The 22,130-nt window shown below is 47.4% G+C and overlaps 1 protein-coding gene across 6 annotated transcripts in view; it reads right to left on the bottom strand.

The window, feature by feature from the left end:
• Positions 1–22,130, bottom strand: part of ZNF618 (zinc finger protein 618) — a 162,371-nt gene that overhangs the window by 58,189 nt on the left and 82,052 nt on the right. For 4 of the 6 annotated variants that reach the window (XM_037399196.1, XM_037399197.1, XM_037399199.1 and 1 more), the window contains exons 3-6: positions 20,697–20,953; positions 16,810–16,905; positions 13,945–14,022; positions 7,123–7,161 (exon numbers count right to left, since the gene is read on the bottom strand). In XM_037399196.1, the coding sequence (XP_037255093.1) occupies positions 7,123–7,161; positions 13,945–14,022; positions 16,810–16,905; positions 20,697–20,953 (470 nt within the window). The remainder of the gene's footprint in view (positions 1–7,122; positions 7,162–13,944; positions 14,023–16,809; positions 16,906–20,696; positions 20,954–22,130) is intronic. The other 2 variants (XM_037399200.1, XM_037399202.1) reach the window with 1 other exon arrangement.

The raw sequence follows: 22,130 nt of genomic DNA, 5'->3' as shown, positions 1-22,130 counted from the left end.
AGATGACTAGAAGGGGAAGTGCATTCAAACCTCAGTTCGAAGTCATGAACTCTAGTTTCAGGGGCAATCTGCAGCTACTCCTTATGAACAGACACTTGCTACCCTCACATACAGTCTGATGAATTCCAGTTAACTCAGGGCAGCACCCCGCAGCAGGCTGTGAGCCACTCTCTTGCACAGTCCTTCCAACACTTCTCACAGCAGGGCCCCTAACTCAGGCAGCTCCTCCAGGAAGACCCACTCCTGACCCCAGCACACACCACATTTACCTGACCACAGGGAAGCAGTTTTTCTTCCCTCACTAAAGCACAGCTGAAAACCACCTCCTCTGTGGGAGACAAGAAGGAGGCTACAGGCTTGCCTTCTGCTGCCACCGCGCAGGGCAGGAGAGTCACTGTCCCTTGGCTCAATTCCACGGCTGCTCCTGCCACAGCTGTGCTCTGCCAGCAGCCGCTGACTCCTGCTCCATGGGGTGCTCCTGACTGGGGGGAGGCAGGGGGCTCCAGCCTGGGTAGGGCTATGATGCTGATGACCACAGCTTGGATGTAGCCTCACTCCCACCTGTACTGCTGCTGGCCTCAGGCACAGCGGGGCTGCTGCTTGTCCTTGGTTCTGCCAGTTCCCATGTACCTTACTCCCCAATGTCCTGTCACAAAACCATTAAGGTCTCTGGAAATCCATTTTTTCCCAGTAAATACTGTCACTAGTCTGTCCCCTTCAAAGGACAACATGGAGAGACTTCTGCCTCCTTCCAGAAGAGATTCAGGTAGGACACACTCTCTTTAGTACCAGAACTTCCCACCCACTCTGGAAAAACTTCACACTATGACAATCTGTGAAGAGCTGCTCATTGGAGTGTGTGTGGGTGACATAGCATTAATCGCACAATATCCAACGACCGCTTTTTGCCCCTCCTGCAACCTGATACACAACAGGGTGGTCTGAAATACCTGGTAAATATCATCACCCATGAGATGGTAATACTAAATTTCAAAAATTATTTGCAAACAGGAAAAACGGGTTGCGACACAACAGAAAGGCCAACAGACACAAAATAAAACCAGGTTGCAATTAATTGGGATCAGTCTTGGGATTTTTTAGGATCTGGCCTAGGAGCTCTCAATCTTTGGGGCTGGCCACAGCAAGCGTGAATGTATTATGAAAGCTGCTCCCATTTATGATAGAATTTAAGGCATGAGTGAAGGACGCTGTCAGGTGCTGCTGGGCAAAGGATGGACTGGGCTTACAAACTGGATTTGTGTGCTGGGCTCCCAAATAGTGGAGTCCGCTGAAGAGTTGTGTAGGAGTAACCTGCTGGTAGCAGGAGCACAGGGATCTGCTTTTGAGAAACAGCACAAAATCCAGCTTTGCCTCTTGAACAGAATTACGTATACCCAAAAGCATGAGATGGAGACAGAAAGAATGGGATCTACCAGAAAACAGCCACTAGTAATCTTCCAACCTCCAGCGAATGTCACTGAATTGCCATAGTAACAAACTGCAACACCGCTAGGAATGAAAGCAAGCGGAGCATTTGAACTGGCTTGTTTTATGGAACTGTTTTTCCATGTTGTCTTCCTGCACATCGCAGAATAACTGGCTGGTGGCAGGCTAACAGTCTAACAGAGTAAACTTCATTCATTCATGGCTAGTACTACCTGTGAGCACTACCTGCCTTTAAACTACAACTTGTTTGCCGTGGTCCTCAAAAAACCTGCTACCAGGGCAAAAGAACAGAGCAAACCACACTATCAGCAAGCTCCTCTGAACTCAGCCAACCTCACTGACACACTGGAGTAGAATTCAAGGCTCCCAAAACATCTTCTTCCTAATTCCTCCCACTTTTAACAGAATTTTATTTAAAGATTCTAGAAATGGTAAGACTCTTCCCCACAATATTTATTAGCACGGCTCCATCAGGCTCACGACTTGCCCCCTGAGAAGAGGAACACCTATTAAGTCTCAAATAGCTAACCAGACATATGTGACATTAACACCAGATATACTTTTAAGAAACCCTCAGCTTTTAGCAGTTCTTCCCTTCCCATTTCTCTGTGCATTTGTTTTCTGCTGTCTTTCACAGGGCACAGAAATGCAATCCAACAGCATTACGGCTGTGCCCTGCAGACAGCGACTGGGCTGCAAGCCCAGAGACTTGCGCTTTCTTCCTTTGCCACTCGCCCGCCGGTTGCCTCTGGCAAGTCACTTTCTTTCTGTCCTGCTGCTTCCCTGCCTGCCTGCAGAATACCAAACTCCCCTGTAAAATGATCCGAGGCTCATCCAGGCAAAAGGCTTACAAGTGCTCTAGACTCGTAGCACTATTGACTGTATTAGTTAACATTTGGTATTTTGAAAACAGGTATTAGAAGGCCACTGGTATGCTGAAATTAGGCAAGTGCCATATTAACAGTTGCCAGAGCAACCTTAATTTTGTCCTAGGTTGGTCCAAAGAGGTAGAGAGACACTGTTAGAAAAAGCAGTAGTGAGCATGTAGACAAAAGCTTAGGTGCTTATGCACTCCCAGATCAATTAAGATTTCATGGGCAACCATAAAACTCACAGTCTGACTTCGAGCTCTTCAAGTCAGTTACGGTTATTTTGGAGATGTTCTTGTACAGAAGATTCCCTTTCCCACAGAAAAGAATAATACTAAAATCCAACAGCCTGAATATTACAAGCCCTGATCTGTAGCAGAATTACAGACCTGGAAACCACAAAGGCTACCACGCTCTGGAGACCAGGGCTATGCTGCTGGAGCCTCATACCCTACCTCCCGGGGCTGAGCCCAGCAACAAGCTGTCAGCACCGAGACCATCCTGGGTTTTCGTCCTAACGCAACCATACCTCCGAAGTATAGGCACTTCCATGTGTAGTGCTGATCCGACACTGGTGCCAGCCTAGCTCTTACAACTACTGTCCACAAATTGTGACATGTGCACTGAATGTAACCCACTGAACGCAACCTGCTTCGTGACCCAGCACAATACCTGTTCACATCAGAGGTGATGCTTCCCACAGCCGGGTCTCTGGCATGCTGTCCCTGCTGGTGCAGGGCTTGTGGGCCCCTGCTTGCCAGTGGTTTTATTTAGCTATCTGTCAGGCTGCCAAGAATTTCCTGTGGTATGTGAGCAGCAGGAGGGAGACTGTTTTGCAAAGTATTTAACTCCCCTAAACATGACTGGAATTTCCATGGAGAATGATGGTGCAGATCTAGCCCAAACACCTTCTTCCCGAGGACTTCCAAAAGTCTGGAGCAAACCACAGAGGCATACAAGCACCTCAGAAAAGACTGCCAGACTCTTCTATAGGAACAGTCAGTGACCTAGATGTCAAACTGGCCACCCCTGCCTAGGAAAAAATATCTAACAGAAAGTTTTTTTCAGAACCTCTCTCTCCCCCTTCCTCCTCCCTGCCAGTCAAAGTTGGTAGCAGTTAGACAAGCCTTTTTATTAACACATTAGCACTGTGGGTTGCATTGTTTTCTTCTCTCTACATGTGGGAATTCTGGTCTTGGACCCTGAGCCAAGGCTACGAAAGTAGCTCCCAAAGCCATGCAACTATGTCCCCATGAGTACATCCTCTTCTCAATACCACAGATGTGTCCCTTCAAGGATGGGTAAAAAAAAAAAAGGGGGGGGGGGGGGGGGGGGGGGAGTCCCAGGGATACAATCTATAGACTAAAAACCCCAAATGCTGAAAATAACTAAGTACAACAGTTTTTCCTCAAGGGAGTCTTCAAAGTGTCTTCCCAGCTGGAAAGTCTAAACACCACTGTCTCCTCTTTAAGCGGGCAGCAAACTGGCCTCAGCTGCATCCCAGCTTGCCCCATGGCTCCCTTCTTCCCAGGAAAAAAAACGCCAGGCCAGCTCTTCCCGCAGCAGCCTCTTCTTGCCACAGCCCTTCAGCCCCGAAGGCAAGGACACGTTATGACACAGCTTTACGCGCCATGTCAGTAACCCATCCTCCCAACAGGCCAAGCATGACTTGCTCTCAGACCCAGTACGGCAAGATGCAGGCTTTGCCTCCCAAGAATAAACACGACTCACTGCTCTCAGGGCAAGCCTTGGGAGCACAACCCAGCGAACTGCCACCAAAGCTCGATTACTCCTGGGACCGAGCCAAGGCGCCCTCACTGTGCTCTGCAGAGGCAGCACCTGAGATGTCTCCTCACTTGACATACAAGGTTGCTTTCACCAGAACTTCTTAGGTGACCGCTGGGGCCATGAGTAACAGCCGTCTCCAAAAAGTCACCATGGAGAAAACTTGAACAGGTTTTGTAAACCTGCAGTTCTAGTTATTTGAAATAATGCCAAGGACTCACTGCTGGTCAAGGGAGCTCCTCATCCACGTCAGTTTAGCATGGATGCAACCTATGCCCCAGAGGGAACACATGAGAGAAAAAAGATCTTGCTGTATCCCTCAAACACTGAGAAATTTTGGAAGAAGGCAGCAAACCATGCCTGCAGAGACCGCGAATCTAGAGGTTCCCAATGAGATAGAAATAGCAGAGGAAGATCTGAACAATACAGATGTCTGTAATAGAAAGGGTGTAAACAGCCAAATCGGGTCACAGAGGAATAGCAGTGGAGCAGCAAGCAAAACAAAAATAGCAGGAAAGGAAAGATAAATAAAAAATTCCTAAAATATATGAGGAGCAAACAGACTGACAGGGAAACAAGAGAGCCATTGAGTGGAAAAAGGACAAGAGCCACGCAGAGGCAAGCAGGGTAGGCTGGGGATGTAATCCAGCCCCAGAGGGGACGGCATAGGGAGGAAAGAAGACAGCTGAACTATTTCATTGCAGCAGCAAGGAGGAGAAGGGGACGATGACTTTGTGAGGAAATTACAACCATCTGCAATTAGAAACAGCAGCACCAGCCCAGCAGTTTCACATTCACTCTGTAAGACAGGTGACATGCCTGGCTTGTTCTTCCACCGGGGTGGATGGCTGCCGTGGGTCCTTCTTACCCATCCCCTAGCTCACCACTCACTGCTTCACTGCTCCATTGCTTTGGTGATTTGGTCTTGCCTCCAGCTCTTTCAGCTAAATGAGACTATTTCGGTATAGCAATGAGTGTAGCAGGTAAAAAAGGGGTTCCTGCGCTAGGGAGGGGGCCAGATTTGTACAGCCCTGCATGAAGATGGAAGGAGTCCCTGCCTCTCCTGCTGCTCCCTGCTCCATCTCCATTGTCGCCACCACAGCTCCTCTGAAGCCTGGTGCAGAGAGCAGCTGCTTGTTGCTGTTCTCTCCCAGACTTCTTCTGCCTGTGACTTTCCATTCTCCCCCACTCCCCAAGATCCAGCCACCAGAGAAGAGGCAGTTACATCCACAGAAATCCTGTGGCTCAAACCTCATGGGGTTTGCCTACATAGCAGAGGCATGAACCCTCATCCCCTCTTACTCTTCATACCTCACTCTGCCCTGTCCTTCTCAGCCAAAAAACCTCCCATGACAGGTAAGAAGGAGAAGCTGACTTACAGAAAAAAGTATTTTTTTTGCACAAGGTGGTTCCCAAGCTCTGGCAAAGAGGATACTATGTCCAATACCCCAATAACAAGCCCCAATACCCGAATAACAAGCCCAGGATGCTCGCCGCCCAGCCCAGAACCCAGCAGGGTCCAGTGTCAAAATTCAGAGCAAGAGGGCGAGATGAGCCTGGGAAGACTCAGGATAAGTGAAACACCGACGGGCAGCAGAGCCTGGGAAGCAGTCTGCATCCGCTGCATGGAGGTGGTTACCACATGTCACTGGGTCAACGGAATGCGAAAGTGCCCAGCTGCAGAGCCTGTCTCCCCTCTAGTGAGCACCAGGAGTGGGTATACACCGTGTGATGGCTGGTTGCTACTGAGATGTTTTGGCTCAGGGCTGAGGATCTTCATCCCCCACCTGCAGTGAAGTCAGTCCTGCTTCCTTCTACAGACAGAAAGCCAAGGCTCCCCCAGGCTAACCACAACTTTTTACCTATCACAGAATGGCACTGAAGAAACAGCAGTTTCAAAAGGTGGCATGATTGTACTTCATTATTACTTTTCTTTTCTATTTATCTAACATTTTTATACCCATCCAGGCTAAGTTTGGTGCTTCCAAGCTGCCCTCTGTAAACCACCATGGTATGTAACTTACCTTTCCAACAGAAACCGTGGCTCTCACCTAAAATGATCACAGCAAAAACCAGGTTGGCAGAGACCTGAGGAGGTCTCTGGTCTGACCTCCTTCTCAAAGCAGGGTCTGCTCTGAGCTCAGATCTGGTTCCTCAGGACTTTATCCAGGCCGGCGTTGCAAACCTCCAAGGATGCAAAGCCCACCTCTCTGGACAACCTGCTCTACAGCACAGGGAAAGGCTTTTCCTCCAACACAGCCTCAACCTCTCTTGCACTTTGTGCCCTATATCTCTCATTCTCACGCCACTGCCAACTGTCCAGCTCTGTCCTCCCAACCACCCCCTCACAGGGGCCGTTGGTGCCACCAAGTCCCCCTGTGGCCACCTCACCCCCTGTTGCACAGGCCCCGCGCCTTGGCCTCCTTGCCCTGGCAGCCCAGGGGCCTGTGCTGAACCAGCAGGTTACTCAGTGTCCCTGATCAGGGCAGAGCTCCCCCCCCGCCGATTGTATGTTTAAGGTTTAAAAATTTTCCTGAGACTTATCATGCTAGAGAAGCCGCCAGCAGCCAGCGCCTTCCCTGCGGGGCTGAGGCAGCAGGGCGGACGAGCCCTGCTCATGGCCGCCCTCCGTCTCCTCAGGCCCCCGCGCCCGCCCAGCCCGGGCACCGCGCTCCCCTCCCGGGGGCCGACGGGCGCCTCTCCCCGCCGAGGCCGCGCTGTGCGGCGGCTCCCGCCCGCCACCGCCGCCATCTCCGCGGCTCGGGCCGCCCTCTGCCGGCCGCGCCGCCGCCCGGCCCGCGGGGAAAGGCCCCGGCGGCTCCTCGGCCTCCTGCAGCCGCCCGCCACCCGCCGCCTCCCCGGCGCTTCGGCCACCCAGCCCCCGCCGGGGGGCGAGGGATGCCGGGGGGCTGCGGTGGGCAAGCTGGCCGTGCCCCCGAGGGGAGCACCCTGCGCCCCGCTGCTCGCACACGCCACAGGCCCCAGGCCCCCCTTACGCCCCCCCAGCGCCATGAGTACTTACTGCCTTGTGAGGCTCCTTCACCTGAGGCAGCTTCAGTGTCTGCAAAGAGAAAGAGCTGCACTTAGATCCGACGGCCGACTCTGCCCCGTGTCCGCTGCGCTTGGCTGTCCCCGGCGCCTCGCTCCCTCGCTCTCCTCCATCCGCAGCTCTTCTCCACCATGGCACCCCACCATCGCCTCCCCGCAGCACCTCGGCTGGACGGCAGCTGCCCGGAGCGGGCTGCGAAAGGCCTGAGGCCCTTGATGGCGGTGGGGCCCAACACGGCACCTCCGAGGCTTGAAGAGCCTCCACAAGCGGGGCTGGTTCCCCAAGCTGTCACAGGGGCCTGGCTCCCAAACAGGCCGGCTGGAAGGGCCGGCCCTGCCCCTGCACACCGGGAGCCCAAGCTGAGGAGCTGCAGGGACCGCCGAGGGCTTCGGAGAGGCACGGGGGGCATGGGTCGGCCCACCAGCGGGGCTGGGAGCAGCCGCCTCCCCGCTGTCCCCCTGCAGCTCTGCCCGGGCCAAGCCCCGGCCTCCAGCCCTCTGGCCTCCAGCTGCCCCGTGTCCCCCCAGCTGCAGGGGCACGGGCTGGGCCGACACGTCCCAGCAGCTGCCACGCCAAGGAGTTCCATGATTTCTACGGAAGGCTGGTTGAAATCCCTCATGTGCTTCATTCCTTGGGCAAGTGCCGCCAAGCCAGGAATGCATGCAGCGAACAGCATGCCCGGCTCTGCCTCCCATGGGAGAGGGCACAGCCTGCCCCGCTGCCGTGCCTCCCCTCCGCAGGGTGAGCAAAGCCTCTCCAAGAGATGGGTCATGAGAATCCCCCCTCCCCAGGGGGCTGTTCTATCCTGGTCTTCCTGAAGGCACACATGAAAAGATGGGAGAAAAAGCTCCCTCCGCTGTGACACGTGGGACCACAAGAAGCACACGGCAAAGATCATGTTCAAGCCCTAAATGACTGCAATGGGCAAAGCTGCAAGCTGGAAAATAAAACCCAGTGTTACAAGTCAAGGATCATAAATGATTAGGATTTCCAAGCCGTTTTGAAGTGTTTCATATTCATCCTAAATTGCATACACTGTATGTCACATTATCTAATAACATAACTACGTTTCAAAATATTCCGTATGTCTCTTGGAATCATGCTTGCATTGCTCTGAAAACCACAGCTGCAGAATGTCACAGCGTTTCTGAATTTAAAATTTGCAACCTTAAGTAATGAACACTGTTTGCATTTAATTTCCTTATTTCTTAAAAATAATAAAAACAAATGATTGTGGGTTTGTGAATTTGTATATTTCTACTTGATTAACCTGCCTGATTAGATCACTTTTCTAGGCAACAATATTAATTTGGCACAACTTCATAAACTGAGGGGCCAGATCAGAAACCCTCAGTATCATATGCAAAAGCTCGACAGTCAAAGCCCTGTATTTTTCCACAGCTGCTACTTGTTTGAATTACCACCTATCACTCAACGAAAAAGCTAGCTATGGCACAATGGAGTTCTGCAGAATGCTGTCCTGGTGTTCACAGACAACGGCATAAATAAACCATAAAAGATACGTACTATGCATGCACCAGGTCCTTTCTGTCATTTAAACAGCTTTAAAAAGTACTTTAGACAAACTTAACAAGAATCAAGCAACACACAAGTGTTTAAGGAGCAGCCATTTTTCCAAATTGTGTTAAGAAATGTTGTTACTCTTAGTCGTAAGACAGACTAAAGTCTTTAGGAATTTAAAATAATTTAAAAAAAGCCACCTAAAAATCCCCTAACAGCCCACTTGAAATCACCTTTGGGCTGAGACCAAGTAATTACAGCTTTAAAACAAAAGACCAATTTCTGAGAAAGTTGCAAAAGTAAGTCAGAGTAGGGAGGTCGGCAGGAAGGCTGGGAAATAGGCAAGTTAACTCCTTGCCTTTCTCAAGTAACTTTCTGCATCTCCTATAAAAATCTGCTGCAGACTGGGAAATGTACACAGTAAAAAAAATGGGTGCTTGGGATGGAGCACAGAGGGCAAAGGACCCCCCCCAAATCTTATGATTTTTCGGTAGCAGATAATCATACAAATGAAACCCAACTTTTTTCAGCTCAGAAACACCATCTCTCCTCAGGAATGGTTATTTTGTGATTAATTTTCAAGTTCTCACCTCAAAATCGTTTCACTCACAGCACTGCTCTGACTCAGACTCCAAAAATGTGCACTTTGGAAAAATGCATTTTTCCATATTCACAATTTGAACAAGTCATCTTCCTTTTCGTATTTTTGGAATCGAGCAGAACCCATTCTTGGAAAGTATTGATCAGAAACTTCAAAAGCTTTGAAATGTTTTTTAACAATTGGTTAAACTAGAAACTTCGCCTGAAGAAAACCCCTCTGCTCTAGTGCCTCCAGCATCTATTCCGATGATGGCAGCTCAGCCCCTTGGCTGGCACACCCCTGCGGGAAGGTAACAGAGAGCTGATCAGTTCAGAGGGAGGCGATGCAGCAACCAAATAATGTAAATAAATAATAAAGAAAAAAACAACTTGAGCAAAATCATCATTCAGCCCAGAAAAGCTTATCTGGAAACAGAGAACTTCCACCAATTATTAGGACAGAGGTGATATATCCTGTGAGGGTTAAACTTGAACCTTGCTATTTTCTTTCATTTGCTTTCTGAAGAATTCTCCTTTGGGTAAAATTCTCCCTTGCTTGGCCTCAGCCCAGAGGTTTTTAAATTTACTGTTTGAAAGTCTAATACAGCAATTTCAGCCATTTTTTTTGAGTTATCTAAAAGTGAAATAATTTTCCTGATGCATCAGCATGCAGATGTTTTGCTGCTCATGTTGCTCAAATACGACCCATCGTACAAAACAAAACTTTCTAGCTGACTAACTCCTGAAGGCAATCCAAACCTTTTAATGACTTGAAAAACCCCACACAGCTAAACAAAAAGCACTGTAAGCAAAACATTTTTAAGGCCTGGGTTGCATGTAGGCGAAGCGGTAACGTTTGTCAGCGCCGATCACTGGGACAGAGCCTTCCATCGCCACCAGGAATGTGCAGCCTTTCTGCTCCAGCTGAACTCCAGCAGCTCTGCAGGAGGAAGGAGCCACGATCCTGCAGGGCTGCACAACAGCTCACAAAAGAGCCTTTCAGCTCAGCAACATAACGTTTTTTGTTGGGTTTCTTTTTTATTTTATTTGTGCCTTTCAGGGAGGCGAAGGGGAAGGAACGCAACCTTTTCATTTCTTCCTTGATAAAACGTAGTGAGTAAATTTCTTACCTACGTTGCTGACTCTTTGCAGAACCCTTTATGTGGGGTTTTCCATGCCTGCCTCTTGGCTTTCAGAGCAAAACAGAGAGGGAGCTTTCCCCTGTGAGCCAGCACGTCTTGAACAAGACCTGCCTCAACCCTTCGCTCTTACAGATCTTTCCAGATCAACCGCTCCTTGAAATTCTCCAGCCAATGCTGAGCACCACAGGGAAAGCTCAAGAAACTAAGAAAATGCCCTGTTTTCTAATAAAAAACCACCCATTCCTGAAGGCACACAAGGAAAGAACACAGGTCACTTCCAACACAGCTTCTCTACCATGGAGATCTAGAGAGGAGGCAGGTGCAGTTATAAAAAGAACCATCTAGGAAATTTCTCCCAGAAATGATCATTATAAAGAAAAACATGATGTCGTCAATACGGAACTGAACACCTCAAAGGGTAAGAAGAAAAATTTAAGTTTTGCACAGGGCAAACCAAGCCGCTGACAAGTAAGGACCGGCTGCAAGAGTGGAGAGGGTGACTGACCTCCTACCCCCGCTGGCCTCAAGCCACAAGCCCCAGGCTCCCCAGCTCTAAACTGGCCACCAAGACGTACAAAAACCAGCTTAGAAATAACCCAGTTCAAAGCAAGGACAGCTCGAGTCCTCCAAACCTCCCACCCTGGGGACTGAGACAGCGTCACTGAATGTAACAGTGGGGCTGGCTGGACACATGGGTTTGTTCAGTTGTTCTGCCCCAAAGGTCCAGACCAGATCAACACAATTACTACCTGCCCTGCCGTGGGCAGAACCTGCTGCATCACCAGCTCTGTCGATCCACAGGACCAACCCATCAGCTAGCCAAGGACCATGAGTGACACAGGAACTGCACAGGAATGCAAAAAACGGGGCTGTTCAAAGGGAAGGAGCACATCCTCCAGCAGATCACAAATAGCAGGTGTTTCTGCTTGAATGCCCCAAAAGCCCTGGAAGAAACACCTGAAGAGAACAAAAAGGGGCCTGAGTTTGCTCTAGCTCTACTCTGACACTGAGCTGTTGAGTTTACCCAGGATCAGCCAGACCTTCAGAGAAAGGCAGATGCAATGTGACTGATGGGTGGCCCAGAGCTTGGTGACACCACGGCTGATGCTCAGGCAAAGAGGGAATGCCAGGTCCTGCCACTGACATATGGCTCCTTCCTCACCCAGCCAAAAAGGAATGGCTTAAAAGATTCAGGATCCGAGTTTCTGGCAGCTGATAATTGTGCGTGATACGCCAAGGGAGCTCAATTTTCAGTACTTTGAGAACAAGCAGACCTAGGAGAGCTGGCCTGCCAGTGCCTTGGGGTTTTATCTGATACACGGACTGAAGATACACAGGGAGAACACACAAGTCCAGGATCACATCCTCGGTGTACGTGTAACCACCAAGTTATCTCACATTTCTTATGACAGTGCAGTACCAGCCACTCCTCTATGAAACCTCAGATACACGTGGCAATAAAAGCATCTTTCACAAAAATGTCTTTCAGTCCTAAGTGCTATTTCCAGCGTTGTTACTGGTACGGTTCCACGTACAGCTCTCACTGGATAACAGCACACAGGGCTTTCCCTCCATATAATCCTTTCTTCTTTTTTCCTGACTGTACATGACATGCACATTCAATGGCACGTTATTTCTCTGCAGAGAGGTACACCTCCTGACTGCTTTAACCCCCAGCTCAGGTTCTGTTTCTGAGGGAATCGCATTTAGAGCTGCATCAAGTTTTCAGTTTGATTTCTTGCTGAAGAGTGTACATGAATAAATATGTCACTTTGATTTTTACTGTCTTAAGGTAATTCAAATGCACTTTAAATATTACTACTACATGCACCTATTTACAGCAACATAAAACATTCTCTGTTTCATGTAGACAAACTGTTCTTCTCCACCACTGATGTGAAAATTACTTAAAAATTTCCACATTCAAAATTTTGAAATTTCCATCTTCTACAGCTACACTAAAAAGGCTTTGGAAGCAAAAGTCATGAGTTCATGACAAAACTACGGATATCAACTGTGCAGGAGTAAGTTGATGCATCCAGACCATTTAATATATAGCTTCATTCCATGATCAAAATGTAAGTAAATGTATAAATGTATAAATACAAATCAACTGGATCACACACAAGGACGTGTCCTCATACTAATATAGCTCTTAAAATTCCAGCTGAATTAAGGATCCCATAGTGCTTGGGGATGAAAAGTAAAATAAAAGCAATCTTTGTCCCAAACCTAAATACTGCAATTATTATTGCAAAATTATTGCAACGCTGTGATGCAACAGTAAAGCATTCTGCATGTCAGCAAATAACTGCTGCTGACTATTATTTTAGGGATTTTTTTTTTCTTAAACTGGAGGGTGAAACTACTTTGTAATTATATTTAAAGAACTTTTAGGAACTTTGTTGGCATTTAGAAAGGAACACCAGCATTGAAAAACAATTCTGCATGTATCTAAGGATACAGAAGAAGCTCTGTGATGTTCAACAGCACACGGGAAATATGCAACTTTGCAATTAAACAATGTATTATGAGACTGTGAAAAACTCTGACGAGTTAAGGACGCACTTGTTCACTTTTTAGCTCTGCATTTGCTGAATTCTGAGAGTTGACACATTTGAAATTTAATATTGTATTAGCCTTCATTATTCCCGGATTTTCAAACTTTTCCCTGGGAGCTTCCTTTACGTTCCTTTAGACATTCCAGCCAATCGTTCCATTGACGACCATGCATGCAGATACTGCTGGTTGCAACTGACGAGCTAAAGCTGAGGCTCCGACAAGCCCAACGCACAGACTTCAGCGCTCAGCTCAGGCGAAAGAAAATAAAACCACTCAAAGGCTCATCAGCTAGTTTCAAGTCCCTGTTGTTCTGTTATTTCAGATATGTATTTCTCCAAATAATACAAGCTATGCTAAGTACAGAACACGGAGCAAAACTTCCACATTTCTCCAATTAAGCAACATCACACCAGCCACTCTTACAGAAAATTCAAATGAAGTCACCCCTCAGCACAAGATATGTCACACAAACTATACATTTAGGAAGTGACCTCAGTTGACAGCAAGGGTAGAGGGGTGAGTTCAAGCATCATTTTGATTTTAACATAAAAATACATCAGTCTAGCAATGCCAGTGTCTGACTTTATATGCTCCCATCCTGACTTAATGGGGATGGACTAAAACACCCAGCTGGGCAGGAGGTAGAGCACCTCAGGGAGATGCCTACCCCTGTGGTGCTGGCATGGGGTATCTGCCGGGAGAAATGGTTTGATTTGCAGCTCTCCCAAGACACAGCGATGCCCCCAGACAGCCCTGTGCAGTAAATACTGCACTGAACGCAAGAGCTGCTCCTGACCTCAGAAGAAATATTGCTGGAGCAGAGCCACAAAGCTCAGGCAGCCCCAAAGTTTACCCCACGAATGGGCCGATCGAAAGAAGCATTACCGATGAAGAGAAAAGCAGCAGAGACTCTTGAAGACCTTCCTGAAAACAGTCCCTGAACCTGAATGTTACCCCAGGATTCCCCAAGATTTGAGCAGGAGTGAGATACCTCTGTGTGCTCGCACATGGGTCTGGAAACAGTTGTAATACTTGTATTTCTTCCCACATATTCCACATTCGTAAGACCCTGAAAAACAAGACAGAAAAGTATACGTCACCATCTTAGATCAGGAAAAACAGCCTTGCCACATACTTATCCATAAACTGGGGACAAAAGAATGCAGTTTGCAGCAAAGTAATTTTTGGAAGGTTCATGGAGATAAATGCAGGAAATCACTATCCCAGACTCAATTCTTTTTTCAGCCTTATTTAAGATTCCTTGGCATATTACCCTGAACTTACGTTTTCAGTATATCTTTTTAACTTTGCTAACATGAAAGGGCCACTCTCAAAATAGCCTGACTTATAACTGTATAATAACAACTAATATTTCCTATGGACAGAAATAACCTTGAATTACTTTTCAGTAAGTTCTTAGTATATGGGAAAAAAAGCTTTTTCAACTGAAAAAAGAAGGCAATCTGTTATCTTGAGGCAAGGAGTTTTCAAAATTTCTCAAGAAATGCACAATGTACAAATTTCTCAAGAAACCCACAGAGATTTGGTAAATATTCACCCAGAGGAAACCAAATAGATACAAATAGAACTTTTGACCTTTTTAAGGAAAAGCACATGACCACAGTAGTCTCTCTTCTCAATTTGCGTCTCTAATTCCAGAAAACACACATCTGCAAACAGTCATTTGAAATGAAACCAGAGAAACAAGAGCTGGGAGAATCATTTGTAATGATGAAATTATGCAATGAATTTAGCCTCTTATGTTTATTGGAGAAGCAGACAGAAATTTCCTTAGATTTGTTACTTAAGTTGATTCAACCTTTTTTCCCCCACTCCAACTTGGTGAACAGGCTATGAACTCACCTTTCAAGCTCTCACTTGTAAAATGCATTGCAGTTCTTAGCTGTTCACCAGCAGCTAAATAACTGCAGTCCTATCTGTGCTCTTCGGTAGGGTGAGAGCAGCACTTACTGGAAGGGGAAGTGGGAGAAAGAAGGGCTGGATATTATTCTGTGTGAACACAGCATTTCACTTCTATTAACGCTTCCTCACGCAACCGTGAAACAATCTCTTCCTGACCATGCAAAGCAGCAGAACTCAGGGATAAGCCACAAACAAGAACACAACATTCATATGCACATCCAAATACATATTCCAAAACATCATTTTACAGTGATACTCACCCAGCGCTACTCCAAGTGTGCTCTTTCCGGGAACAAAACCAACCAATTTTTTGAACACAATATACCCAGGTTATTTTTTTCCCTTTCCCATGCCCTATTGCTTACAGCTTGGGAAGAAAACAGCTCTCCTTCCAGCGCATAACAGTGCTGAATTCCCTATCTGTCACTGTTAGCATCACTTGGGACTGCCTTTTGAGCTTGGGATGCTACTTTGTCATTGATGCTGAAAGAGGCAATTCGCTACAGTCCAAAACACAGGAGTACACATCTGAAAAAATACTCGAAAATACTGATATTGTAGTCAGTTGACTATGTCTGATCTGCTCCACAGACTTTTAATTATCATAGCTAGTTGTATTTTATATATATATATACACATACATGGGACAGTCATCAGCCGTGGTCACTCCACACAGGCTTTGCTAAGTAAAATCCTGGATATCAGCAAGTCGGCATCATCTGCCAGCCCTCATTTTCCATGCTCAAGGACTAATTATATTCATCACCAACTGCCAAAATTCTTTCCTGAAAACTATTCCAGCTGGAGCACCAAAAGCAGCACCACCAGAAGATGAGCGCACTCACCATCCCACCAGTGAGCACCCTACCAACCAGTAACCCTGTGCAACAGCTGCAGTTCAGCCGTACCAACAGCAAAACGTGACTGATGCCCATTCATCCCCCGAAACAGTGCTGTGCACACATGGAGCACAGGGAAAAACATAAAAAACGTGAGCAGATCTAGGTTGAATTTTCTTCCCCATTTTTCTTACAGTTCCCCCTTCCTCTGGAGACAGTCTATGGCACAAGCGGCACATAAATGCATTTGGTTGTGCAGAAATTCTTCAAGAAGAGTATAACCTGTACAATTAACAGTGTAACGCCTTCCCTCTTCCAATACAAAACGGAACTGGTGCTGCAGCCCTCAGGCAAGGGGCTGTGCCTGGAAAGCAAGGGCAGGAGCTGAAGGCAGGAGAACGATTGTCACATCCCATGGCCAGTGCTTTCGTGTGGATGTCCTGAAGCACGGGATATCTGCCAGGAGAAACTGATGTCCTGAAGCCCCCAAGTCTCAAGTGCAACCTGGGAAAGCCTGGAGTCATCTTCTTCGATGATGGTACCTCTACCCACCTCCTACACACAGACAGTAGAGCACTGCCCCAGGAGGACCGTGAGTTTGTGGAGGGTGTGAGGGGGGTGCATTATAGATCTGAAGTCCTGCACGCACTGAGGGACAACTCAACAGCCACAACTGTGTACTCAGTACACCACAGTTTGGGGGGGCAATGGCACAGATCCTCATATTAGAGAAAGGAGGGATGACTTGCCACAATAAATGTGTTACTAGAGTGGAAGAAAGATGAAGTGGAAAATAAAAAAGACATCGCTATGTGTTAAGACCTTACAAAGAACATGCCTGTGTTGCCTCGAACACTGCCACTGTGGTCATGGTTTATCTTGGGACTTTGTCCACATCTGGATGTGTCATGCAGGTTAAAGCTGTTTGTAGCAGGAGGGGAGATGGGGAAGGTTTTTGGTTAGTTGGTGCATTCAGTTTTGCCAGGCTTTTCCTGAGCCTCATAGCTGGAATTTGGGCAAGACACCCATTGCATCCAGAGCTTTCCCTTGCTCCCTGATCCCTGGTTAGACTTCCACACCCTTCCATCACATACCAGACGTGTATCTCAATGCATGGTCAAAAATCCAGGTCCCTGAATATCGATTTCGTGTATATCCAACGGGAGAGCCACGTTCCACTGCTTTTCCATCTAAATTGTGCAAAAAGAAATCAGAGAAAAGCCCTTAAAGTGGATGCATTTCCAAAGAATAATGATGGCTGAAGCCTATTAAAAATTTCTAAGACCCATCTGTCCCTGTGGCTTGCTAACAAGATGTCAGAGGTCACACAGTTTCTTAAGGCTTCTGCAGCACTATTTTACTTGGTGTAACTAGGGAGAATCCAAAGTGATCTTGAATTACATGTGCTGCTCAGCAACGTTGCAACAGCAGCATCACGGCAAGAATCAAGCATGTGCATGTAAGACTGACAGTCTCAAAGCAGAAGGATTCACTCTTCACTTTGTCTCAGAAACATTTCTGATTTAATGCATTACTTGAAAAATCCTCTGCAAAATGTTTCCTGTAAAGCACGGGCCAGACTGAGAGCTTAAATAGTCTTGTATAAAACTCCTCCTGATCGACTCACAGATAACTCAGTCCTCCAAAACACATATACTGACCTGACAGAATTCCAAACATTAGAAAATGATTCACATCAGCCAAACAGTCTCTCCTCTTTTCTCTTGATTTACAACACAAGTGCCATTCTCTCTTCCTCTCTTTCCTAGAACTTCTCTGCCTTCCTGCCCCCACACCCCTGCCCTGCGAAACGCTGATGTGGTGGAGCTCTTCAAATGCCCCTGGCCCAAGGCCAGCACATGAAACTAGTAAGAAAAAAAAGAAGAAACAAAGAGGAAATATTGCATCTCTAAGCTGTGCAGGGCAAGAAATGCACCACCTGTGAGGCAGGGAGACCCAGCGGTACCGCGGGGAGTACAGGTTGGTGGATGGGGGGGAGAGCCGGATCCGCAGCGGCAGTACCGGTCTGTTGCTGACTGGACCCAGCCTTAGAGCCAACCTCTCCGTTGGCTTTCTTTGCCTGGGATGCTCGAGGGGGTACCCCACGGGGCTTGCAAGACTTCTGTGGAAAAGCAGATGAAAGGGAAATGGTCCAAACCCACAAACACCAGCACCCGCTCTTCAGCTGGGGGACTGCAGCCACTGTCACCACCCATCCCGCCTCACTGCATCCTCTTCCAGCTACCGCAGCGTTTGGGCTGCTCCAAACAGATGGAAACAGAGCGTGGAGTAGTCCAAAGTGCAAGGAGAGAAACATGAACATGCAACCAAACAGGAGGCCTAATTTGATGAAAACACTACAAGTGAATAGCAGCAACTCAGCTGGGAAACCCTGTTATAAATTGCTGCAAGTAACAACTAAAAATATAAATATAGCACACTCCTGCAGGAGATGTGTGACTCAGAAAAGAAACATAAATCTTCTAACGCGTATTTCAGCCAAGTCCCGAAGCTGAGCCCCCTGGAAAGCTGTCTGTCACTTGGAGCCATGTATGCCCTGAAGCCTTCAGCAAGCACTGTGGCCCTGGCTCAAGGCAACACATCCCCCATTTAACTGACCAGCACCTGCGCCCTATGAAACGAGACAATCTCACAGTCTGCATTTCCACACGAAGGAGAAGAATTCTACTCCGGATTCACCATTTCAACCTGCATCATGAATTATTATAACCTTTTTCAACACCTCTGATCTCAGCTTCCTTGATGAAGGCAAATAAAATCCTACCAAAGCCTCGCCTTTCTGCACGGCCAAGGTGATTAAGAGACAGGGCTACCAGATCACATCACGAGAAAGCTTTCAGGAAGGAAAAACTCCAGGAGGTACCGGTGAGCAGCAGCAGAGAGCACAACACCTTTGCTCCAGAGGGAGGAGGCATCAGCATCCTCAGCTGTTCGCAATCTTTGGCTGTTCCAGAGCAGCAGCCGAAATCGCCAGCGAAGCAGCAGGCACGGGATGGTTCTTGTGTAAGTTACACAGATGTCTGCAGTGATGGAAACAGTGCCTGTCCGTGGTTTCTGCAGGGGGGACGGAGGGGACCAGAAGAATTGACTGGCAGCCAGTTCAAGAAACCACAAGGAACTGATATCTGGGCACCACGGTTGGTCCACACGGAGTACAGTATTCGGTTGACAAACAGAACAGTTATTCAGAGGCATCTCCCCAACAAACGCGAGTTATGTGAATGGGGGATAAAAGGGGGCGCTTAGAGGGCTCTTTTCACAAAAGAATCGGCCACCAACTGCCAATCACCTCAGGACCAAGTTGCCTTTAAAGAAACCCAGCGCACATCTATAAAATAACAAATACGATGCACATTTCATTGGAAAAGGCCCTTCCAGATAGAAGCTCTCCAGTTTACTTTTGACGGCTTTCACCCACCGCTTGCTACCTAGTAAATAACTCTGCCCCTCTCCCCACAGCACCTATATGTTGAACCATGTCCTCCCTCACCCCTGCCTGTCCCCAGTGCTCTCCATAGGTACAACCTGTTGGTACCTGCTAACAATCCAGGTCAGCCACCAGCAAAAGCCCACTCCCCACTTTGCACAACAACACGGTCAGCTTTAGCTAGAAACCACTGTTTTCAAGGGAGCTCACGCACACAGCAGCTGCTGCTCCCAGCCAGAAGCCCTGGGGAGAAGGGGGCCTTACATGGCAGACACCCAATCTGCAGATGCTTACATCAAGGGCTGGTGACCATTGGCTGAAGAAGCTCCTACTGCTTCCCATCAGTGGTCAAATCTCCACCTTTCCCTCCCAGGGCATCAGGTACATCTCTGCATATCAGGGTTGCCCACGATCGACCTCTCAAGAAGCGTAGTGGCACAAAAACTCTGAATATACACAGAGTATTTCCTCTAAATTCTAAGATCTTTAAAGTCAGAAACAGTTACAGACTTCTTCGGCTTTCCCTAGATGTTCTGAGCCTGCAGAAACAGCAGTGACCTCCCACCCTGCTGTTCTTAGTGACTGTCCTACTGGGGAAAGAACAGGAAGGACAATGATGCTCTCACCAGCTCATGACACCTCCAGGGTTGCCTTCCAACAGCACGGACAATGATCAAGCAAAAACCAGGAGAAAATCTAACACCAATACCTCTTATCTCTCTCCCTGCAAGACAAACCAACCCCAACAGCAACACTGGGCAGCTCAAATTAGCTTTCTCCTGGGTTCCTTGAAGGAAACACGGTCCAGCTCTTCTTTCTTCTTTTTATCAGCATCTGCCTTTGGCTCTCAGAGTCACTGGCGGGGACCTGCTCCATGTCGGAGCCAACAGAAGAGTCCCTTTAGCCCCCGGAGCAGGAGAAGGCAGTCTGATGCTCACAGAAAAAAAAAAAAGCAAGCTTCATCTCGTCACCACGTGAGTTGGGGTGGGGATAGGAAGTACTGTTTTGGAAGTGGCACACCACAGCCAGCCAAAAGTCAAAATTATGCCCACAATGTTACCAGCGATCAGAAAAACAAACAAACAGCAACCTGTAAAACCTGTTTTTGAGCTAAATCTAATTATTTACAGAAAGCATCCACTTTCCTCAAAGCAACTTACCTCAAAACATCTCCACCGTTTCTCAGGCTTTCCTCCTGATTGCCTCATCTACACCCAACGTACCTACCACCAGCTCTGGGGTCACCATGAATTGTGCACCTGACTGATGGGCAACTCATTCAACACATCAAACGAAGATAACGAGCTTTTTCTGACAGTTACCCTCATCTTGGTTGAGTCTTTAGGGGTAACCAGATGCAAACGGATAGCAAAAGTCAAAGAAAGTCAATAATCCCTAAGACTGCTGTGCACCTTGGCTCTGGTCCCTCCAGCAGAGCTGAGCTTCCAGGAACAGCTCTCCAGAGCCTCCTTCCTCTCCCCACACCACAGACTCAGGGAACCGACTGATGTGGGGTGTTATCCCACAGCTTACCGAGTGTCTGCTGGTTGCGGACCCCACCTATGACCACGCAGATCTCCGCCGGCACATCTCCCGGCCCATCTTTTATGTTCTTCTTGGAATCTTTGGTGTCATCCTGCCAGATCACCTCTTCGATATAGTCATCTGGTACTTCTGTTTTCACTTTCACCTCAGTCATCATTCCAGCCTCTTCACTGGGTGAGGACTGAGATGTCACCGAGTCGGAGCCCTCCGCCTTTGGGCTGCGCGGGCTCCTCTTCACACACTCCCTGAATGGGGGGAGAAGAGGAGAAAACATGAATCTTCATTGTCAAGCGCTCGCTTTCTCATCACTAGGACCTAATTAAAGGTACTTTTGCTTAATGCAGTTTATTTAAAATAAGTATGGGTAGGCACGTGTCTGTCATATATGACAAGTAATTAAAATTTAACCAGACAAAAGTAATAAAGCCATTTGCTAGTACTGAAAATAACCTTCATCATCACAAATAAACAGACTGGATCACTCAACATGAGCACAAAATTTCCCCTGGTTCCTAGCAGGCCAGGAGCGTAACTCCAGCCGTCCTGACAACAAGTATTATGCCAAGACTAGTCCATACATTCAAAGGAAAAGCCATACACTCCTGGCATTTTTAATTTGGAGCTATCTCCACCCTTCCGTACTCCTCCACGTGTTAATCTACCATCACATCCTCTACTATAACCCTCCAAGGCAATCTAACATCCCATGGTACTAGTATGGCCTTATTCGACATATATGGTGATGATGGAAAGGGACCATCTGTAGCATAATGGTATTTAGGGAGACTAATACATTATGGACAGATACAAGTATCAAAGATGACAAAGAAAGCACGATGGATGGGGAAAGGCAGAGGGAAGAAAGGAAAGCTCCAGTGTTATTTAGAAACTGATCAAGGAAACAGTAGGTATTTCCATCTTGTAAAGAGAAAGCTGGAAATTCATGGGAGAAATCAATCTAAATTAATAATTATTCAAAACCTCTTAAGAAAAGGAAGGGAACTAGACACCTCAAAGCTGTAAACCAACATCAACACGTGCTATGGTGGCAAAAGGCAGAGTTTGAGCACAACAGATGAGGACCAGGTAATAAGCCACTGTAGCTCCTTTTCCAAACACATCATCCCACCACTCCTTAGGGGCTCCCTGTTTTTAATACTGGTTATTAAGAAATTCCAACATGCAATGCAAAGATAAAATAATTGCTGGTTCAGTCTGTGCAGGAATCAGAAGAACTAAATACATAATAGCTTAAGATGACCCAGAAACAGACATTTTAGAGATTATGACATATTTAGACTCATGTAAATACCGGGAACAGCTAAAGTGTTTGAAAACATTTTAAGCAGAAGTAATAGGCAAAATAAAGTGAAAACCAGGCTGAACTTACGGATAAGCATCATTAGACCATGCAATAGCTAA

The sequence above is a fragment of the Falco rusticolus genome, chromosome 9 (genome assembly GCF_015220075.1).
Source record: "Falco rusticolus isolate bFalRus1 chromosome 9, bFalRus1.pri, whole genome shotgun sequence".
NCBI lineage: Eukaryota > Metazoa > Chordata > Aves > Falconiformes > Falconidae > Falco > Falco rusticolus.
The sequence above is the reverse complement of the archived record's forward strand: the minus strand, read 5'-3'. Positions and strand labels throughout refer to the sequence as shown.